The 7,888-nt window shown below is 41.0% G+C and overlaps 1 protein-coding gene across 1 annotated transcript in view; it reads left to right on the top strand.

Annotated features, from left to right (window-relative positions):
- The first annotated feature begins 2,422 nt into the window (after positions 1 to 2,422).
- The window catches only part of TBC1D22A (TBC1 domain family member 22A), a 140,993-nt gene continuing 135,527 nt past the window's right edge, over positions 2,423 to 7,888 (top strand). Inside the window, exons 1-3 of the mRNA XM_058804668.1 lie at positions 2,423 to 2,600; positions 5,345 to 5,401; positions 7,086 to 7,426. Coding sequence (XP_058660651.1) covers positions 2,539 to 2,600; positions 5,345 to 5,401; positions 7,086 to 7,426 — 460 coding nt within the window. The 5' untranslated portion in view covers positions 2,423 to 2,538. The remainder of the gene's footprint in view (positions 2,601 to 5,344; positions 5,402 to 7,085; positions 7,427 to 7,888) is intronic.

Below are 7,888 nucleotides of genomic sequence, written 5' to 3'. Positions count from 1 at the left end.
CAAAGCCTAGTTAATACAGATGTGCAGATTTGAAATGGCTGGTTTGGCTGTTGGGATGCTCTTGAGGACTGAAATGGCTGGTTTGGCTGTTGGGATGCTCTTGAGGACTGAAATGGCTGGTTTGGCTGTTGGGATGCTCTTGAGGACTGAAATAGCTGGTTTGGCTGTTGGGATGCTCTTGAGGACTGTGCTGAGCAGCAGTGAGTCCCAGCAGTGACTGCAGTGTTGCTGCACTCTTTGAATGTCAGCACCTGGACACTGGCAATTCTCCTCAAACACAAAGAGACTGGCAGTGGAACCCATGCACACCCTCAGCTGCCCATGTCACATTTCTGTAAAGCTAAGCAATGACACTGCTGAAACACATGTTCAGACCAAATCCTCCTTCCATAGCTGCGAACTGACCTTCTTGTGACACTCAGTTATTACCATGTGATAAGTTCTCTTCAAGGACACACTCTTTGTGGCCAGATCAGCTCGAGTGGTGGGCATGGAGAACTGCACCTAACTTACCTGGTGAGGTCTTGAAAGGTTCCTCCTTCCAAATCCCTTGCATCTCCAGAACCTTGGCAACACAGGTTTGTTCCAGGGATAAAACGAGACTCGGGTTAAGGAGAAAATATAAAAATGGATGGGAAGGGAATACAAACAGTACCCTTGCCTTCTTGAAAGTCAACAGCAGCCAGCTCTGTAGGACTTCGGCCCACAGGTCTCAAACTGGCAGCAGCCCTTCAGAGTAGCAGAGGAGGGCACTTGCAGTTCTTGATACAAATGTAGTCCCATTTGCAAGTCAGATTTATTCAGGGAACAATCCGTGCAACAGCCAATTTTTCCAGCACAAAGTTCTGAAAAATTAAAAACCTAGGCACAAGGTAACATATACTTAATGTAACAAAATATTAATAATACAGTTACCCTTGTTCTGACTTGATTATCTCAGCAAAACCTCCACTGCTAAAATCAACCAGAAGTTCCACATGGCTGCATCAGACTGACACAAAAATTAAACGGTGTCACTTCAGGACTCAGGTCTACTGTCATAAGGATCACAGATGGCTTGGGCTAGCTAGGCTGAATCTGTGTTTCTCTTTGATAAATATCAACAATGAACAAATAAAAAGAACTGAAACACAGTTTTAACATCCATCTTAATGGTAACAATGGAGTGTATGTTTTATGGATTTATCACTTTTTTGACTGTCACAAGAGAAAAGCACTTCATGTTTGTATTGTAGCAGCAACAAGTATAATTGAAATTTATCTAGCTACGATGAAACAAAGTTCCAGTCATGACTTTGCAGGTTTCATCTCCCTTTAGCTAGCAGACATAAATCATATTGCTTTTCTTATGTTTTCCATTAATGATACTCAAAGTCCAGAATGTTTAAGATGAATCCTACTTAAAGGACACAAATGGAGAAGGTGATACTTCTACAGCATACATATCTATAAAAGGCATTGAAATTACAGCTTTCACCTGTGGACAGTGATCTAGCAAGATCTGTGAAACATTTCATTTTTGTCACTTTTTAGAAGGCAACTGCTAAAGTAAATCCCAAAGCAGAAGGAAACCTTTTTTTTCAATTCTTAAGAAATGACTTACACATGAATTACATACTAAAGAACAAAGGTTGCACTGCAGATCAGGTCTTGTACTATGTGCCAGTTTTTTTTTGGCTTAATTGTGGCAGGATGTTCCCTGAACAGTTGTTTATATGTTAAATTAGATGATAAATTGCATTGAGAGGCAGCAAAAAATCCTGTAATTCAGCACTTGTTTCTCAGAAGCCATGGTTGAAAGCATAACATAAACCAGACTTATTTTCTTGGCAGAAGTGATGTATCCCTATGAAGTGATGTATTGCTGGGAAATGTACAGATAGATACGTGTAAAACCCCTCAGTGTTGTATCATCCCAAAGCCTTAAATGAAATGGGTACAATGATGGGAGGACTTTCAAACAGAGGAAGCTTCAAGGCCCCCTGCTCCCCCCGTCCTCACTGTGTTAATAACTGGATATAAATGTAAAAATATAAAAGTAGAAAAAATGTGATGGATTTTGTTATAAACCGATGCCCACCGATCTTCAGTTAGTACCACCATCCATTTACAAGGCAAGTTTTGCATTCTGAGGAGTACTCTGAGGAATTGCTCTGTACGGCTCAGTCAGAGAGGACTAAAGTCTGAAAACGTCCCACTCGGAAAGCCGAGAACCAATTCCGGATTTACAGGAAAGCTTTGCCCGGGGCACACCCCGGGCACACCCCGGGCACAGCCCTGACGGGGCACCGGGCCGGGGCCCCACCACCCGCCCGCAGCATCCCCTCGCTGCGATTGGCCCTAGCGGGCCCACCCGGCAGCAATCTCACTTCTGGTTGGCTCAAACTTCCGGGCCCCTTCGGGGGGCCAATAAGGCGCGGGGTTGTTTTCCCGTCCCAAGATGGCGGCGCTCAGTGGTGCTTCTGTGGAAGGGAATGGCGGGGAGTGAAGCCTGAGGGAGCGGGCCGGGAGAGCGGAGGGGGATGAGGTGACGCCGCTATGGCGAGCGACGGGGGCCGAAAGCAGTTCTGGAAGCGGAGCGGCGCGAAGGTGCCGGGCAGGTGAGAGGAGCCGCGGAAGGTCGGCGTGGCCGGCCCCTGTATGGTGCCGGGCCGGGGAGGCGTCCGTGCCCGCCCCGCTCCACTGTGACCCCAACACCGCGTTCCTGCCCCGCCGGACCCCGCGGGCCCTTGAGTCTCCCCGCAGGGGCCGGGTCCGGTCTGTCGCTGCTCGGCCGCGGGTCCCTTGTTGGCTCAGCGCTCTGGAGATGGGTGGTGGTCAGCGCTGGTTGTAATTTGTGTCAGAAAGGTTGTTCAGTAATTGTCCGAATGTGTTGGTTCTAGCTGTGTCAGAAAGGTTTTTCGGTAATTGTCCGAATGTGTTGGTTCTAGCTGTGTCAGAAAGGTTCAGTAATTGTCCGAATGTGTTGGTTCTAGCTGTGTCAGAAAGGTTCAGTAATTGTCCGAATGTGTTGGTTCTAGCTGTGTCAGAAAGGTTCAGTAATTGTCCGAATGTGTTGGTTCTAGCTGTGTCAGAAAGGTTCAGTAATTGTCCGAATGTGTTGGTTCTAGCTGTGTCAGAAAGGTTCAGTAATTGTCCGAATGTGTTGGTTCCAGCTGTGTCAGAAAGGTTCAGTAATTGTCCGAATGTGCGCTCCCAGGCTGCCACCGCGGTTAAAGGAGTTAACGTGATGGTGAGAACGTGTTCGCCAGGAAATGCTGAGTGGGAGAATGTAGCTCTCAGCAGGGCCGAGTTAGGATGTTTTGAAACTTGATACTAGTTGTGAGATTTTTGAAATGCTTTGTAGGAAGCTGTATTTTCTAGGCATAGAGACGTGTTTTGGTTTCTGCTGTGTATTTCAAAACATTGTCAATTTCTCAGCTTTCATCTGAAGTGTGAGCAGCAGAGCAGTCGTTGTTGTAGTGTAAAGAGCTACGAGCACATTGTCCCATTCAAGATTTTCCAGGGAATAGATCCCCAAAGTCGTGTTAACTCTTTTGACTGTTACATCAGCATGGAAATACATGTTCAGATTATTATTTAACAATAACATTCTCTGGTCTTATCCTTAAATTGTTCTCACAGTATAGTTTTCTGTATTCTTTTTGTAAGAATAATGTGTACTTGTGGCTCTTAGAGGACAGTAACTCTGTATTTTATGTGTACTTGTGGCTCTCAGAGGACAGTAACTCTGTATTTTATACCCTTTATGTGAATTCAGCAACGTGGTCTTGCTCATCATTTACCTTCTTACATTTGCAGTTACCCATAAGCACTAACTGGGAGTGGTTTTGTTTCTTTGGTTACAAACTAACTTTTTCAGTCCACCTGTTGTCCTTCTTCTACTATGTTTTCTTTGTAACTTTGCTGAATCTCTTGAGGGTGAAACACTTCTGGCCTTCCTCCCTTGCACAGGATCTATAAATGGTTGCAGTTAATTTGCAGGCAACTGCAGGCTTGTGGAGGAACAAGGACACTGTGGAGAATGTGCTTTTGATTTCAATTCGTTTTTTTCATGATATGGAGAGGACTGTTGCTTTCTGTTTGAGTGGATTTGCATTGCAGGTATTCAGAGTGATGTAAGGAAAAGGCAAAGGTGATGTGTATGGAAATGGGCAGTGACACCTGACCCTCATGTGGGCCTAGAGCAGGGATGTGCCTGTGGAGAGGATGGCATGTGGTTCTGTGGAAAGGCTGGTGGGGAATTGATTTCCATGGAATCACATAAAAATCATTAAGAGTTTTGGTAAACCACCATTTTCAGTCACTCCTAGGGCTAATTTCACTGGTGTTAATGCTGCAGCTCTTGTGGAAATCTAAGCCTCTCTTAAAATCTGTTTTGACTGTGGTCATTTTGGCTTGGTTCTATATCAGATAAATCAGGTGGATCAGGTTTACTAAGGTTGGAATTATCCTTATGGTCTGGAAATAGTTTTTGGTGTGTCAGGAGGGCATGTTTGTTCTATGTGATTTTTATTACAGGTTTGGGTAGTTGTTAATGTTGCATAAGATTTATAATCATAATGAAATATGATTTATTTCTCTTACAATTAGAGAGTTCTGTTGTAATAATTTCTGATATGAAGCCACATGTAAGTCTTGATGTGTCTTCTGTGGCATTTTTTTTTTTTTTATTTACAGAATAGTTTTATAACCAATAACTGGGAGGTAATGAACTTGTAGTTTGTATCTACAAACTACAAAAAAAAAAAACAAACTATCTAGTTTTGGTTTCCACCCAATAACATGCTATTTTGTAGTGTTAGAGGCTAGTGAGTAAATCTGTCCTTGGCAGCTTGTTTCAAAGCATTCTTTCAGTACTCCTATGGCTTTTATTCTCTAAGCTGTCACCTTCTGCATTTTTCTGTAGCTTTGTCATCCTTGTACTTTAGTAATGGTTAAGAACTGTCTGGCTGGATTTTGGGTGACAAGGGTACGTAGAAGATTAAATCTCTATAGATATTGCTTTGAGAATTTTTAACTTTTTGCAAAAGATGAAGAAATGATAAATCTGAGTAGAGAATTCTTGTAGATTCTTACTGCAGAGTCTAACTTATTTATTATTTTAATTCCTGGTTAGAAAAATAAAATAGCCTTAGCTTAGGTCTCACAGAGTTCCTGTTTAGCAAATCTATGATTTTTATTAAATTACTTCTTAGTATGCACATCAATTGCAGGTTCATTATTTTTAGTTTTTGAAACAGACAACTGTTGGAACATTTCAGTTCTATTTATTATTGACTATTTAATACACAGAAACTTTTACAATATTATTTTTGTGGTAACTCTCTTTGTTTTCCTTTAGTATCCAACATGTGTATGGAGCTCAGCATCCACCTTTCGACCCATTATTGCATGGAACGTGAGTTAACCTAATATTTAAATATTCCAAGTGTTTTGTGTCTCATCTGTCTTCTCTTTTTTTTCCTGTTGGCTGTAAAGTTTACTGTTCATCTTCCTTTTTCAATTTTTGTCATAATCTTGACTTCCCTCTTTTAACTTCTCCTTTGTGACTTCCTGATGGTTACCATATTTGCAGGAACAAATCAGATCTTTCAGATCTTAGCTAACATAGATTGCCAACTGTTATTACTTATGTTTAATTCTTTATACATAGGAAATTGTGGTTAAGTAAAAAAAATAGCGTTACAAAGACAAGTATTTGGTTGGAAGGACATCATACTTCTACTAAATTTTTTCAAGGGCTGGTTTCAGATAGTACCAGAAATAAACATTCTGGTTAATTTTCATATGATACAGAGTTGAGGCAGTTAAAATGTGTGATCCTGAGGGTGAAATTAAAAGAAATGAGATTAATTGGCTCAAAATACTGAGGTATAGAGACCCAGTAACAAAAACTGGAAGTTTATAGCTTGAAGTGACAGAACTAGAGAAAGACCTTGCTGTTCTAGACAGTGATGACAAGTCAGGTGAAAGTGTGTTGTAGCACCTGTTAGGGAAGATACTCCCTGTAGGACATAACAGCAACATTATAACTGATACTCTGTGAAAACTGGGTAAGAACTTTTTCTGGTTTGCAGTCCTGCCTTCCTTGTCTTAACAGAAAAAAAGAAAAACTAGCCCAGGTGGAGAGAGGGGGAGGTCAGAAACAAACCCAAGAATGATCTTGATGTGATTCTGTGCCAGAAGACCCTGCTTAAGCAGGGAGTTTGGGCCCGATGACCCTCTGTGATCCCTTCCCATCTTACCCATTCTGTGAAAGCACAATTAAATTAATGGCAGTAACTTCTTTATTTCTTGAGAACAGACTAAGAAACCCTCTCATCTTTATACCTTATTTAGCTCACTTCTGAATGGAGATGTGATTGCTCTGCATTACTGTAAGTGAGAGCAAGTTCCAGGCTAGGGAGGGGTACTTGGTTCATATCTCACACTGATGCTGACAGAGGGGCAAAAGGTTGGGAGCTGATCAGGGTCCACTTAGACCAGTAACTGGAAGAAATATCTTTCCTCTGAGAAGAGCAAAGTTCTGAAGGAAATCCATGCTGGCATGCCAAGATGAAAAGGAATGATAGATTTAATGAGTTTTAAGGTGAGACTTGGTTTGTTTATGACAGTGATTGTATTGCATGATTGCTTATGATGACTTAGGAGTAGACCATGGCTTGATTTCAGCTCCTGTGCTGTTATGCAGCAATTGCATTGCAAGGGCTGAAATCTGCAGACATGGATGAAGCAAGAGCAGTGCAGTGTGCCCTATTTATAAGCTATTCTAGTAGTAATCCTTTCATGTGATTTTGGGGGTAGTCCTTTTTTTTATTTGGGTTTTGTTTTGTTAAGAAAAGGGAAGGAAAGATTTGTTTCGCTTCTATTCAAAGCAACAAAGTGTCAGTTTTTACAGCCCCTTTTTTCAGATTTCTTTAGCTGTATGTCACTGTGGGTGGATGTAGTGGCAACATGCATGGAGAGAGATAAATATTTGTTACCTATGTAGTATCAGCTATGAACTTTCAGGGTTTGGTCCTACCCAGAGTGTTTTGCTTCTTTACTAGTTTTCTAAATAGTGTTTATTTGTTTTTGAACAGCTTGATAAAACCAGGTTCAAAGCCACCTACAACTCCAGTGAAATTGAAGAAAGTCAGCACCTTCCAAGAATTTGAAAGTAACACAAGTGATGCTTGGGATCTTGGAGATGATGATGATGAACTCTTAGCAATAGCTGCTGAGAACTTAAATACAGAAGTGGTCATGGAAACAGCTCACAAAGTAATTCAGAATCACAGCAAGCTACAAGAACAGCATAAATTTCAGGAAGAACATCTACAGGAAGAAAAACAAGAGGAATTTGCACAGCTGACTCCAGTTGCATGTGGTGATAATAGGCTTGTTAAATCAGTCAGTGAAGGCCATACATCAAGTTCATTAGGTATGTTGAGAAGTGAAAAAGATCTTTGGAGTTAAAGGATGAGAGCTACCATATTTGCCCCTGTAAGACAGTAAACCCTTCCCAACCCTTTATTAATATTGCAGGAAAATACTGTTTATCACTAGTGATTTATTTGAGAGGAAGACTGCATGCCTTATGAAATTGTAATGCATGTTTGTGAGGGAAGAATAACGAAACTTTTTTTGTTTTCACTATTTGTTTTTGTTTTTCACTATTGTGAAAAATTATAATTAAATTGTAATTAAAATATATTGAAAAGCAGGAGAAAATCGTGCAGGTGGACTGGGATATTCACCCTCTTTTCCATGGTTTTATATATGCTTTCAATTGCAATAATTTTGAGGTTCCTCAGTGGTTGTTTTTTTATTTTTTATTAAGAATGTAAGGGAGAATGGAAACAGCTTTTTGTAGCACAGATTTTAGAAATCCATACGCCTTCCT

Source organism: Ammospiza caudacuta, chromosome 5 (assembly GCF_027887145.1).
Source record: "Ammospiza caudacuta isolate bAmmCau1 chromosome 5, bAmmCau1.pri, whole genome shotgun sequence".
Taxonomy (NCBI): Eukaryota; Metazoa; Chordata; class Aves; order Passeriformes; family Passerellidae; genus Ammospiza; species Ammospiza caudacuta.
Note: the sequence above shows the minus strand (reverse complement) of the source record. Positions and strands in the feature narration are given on the sequence as shown.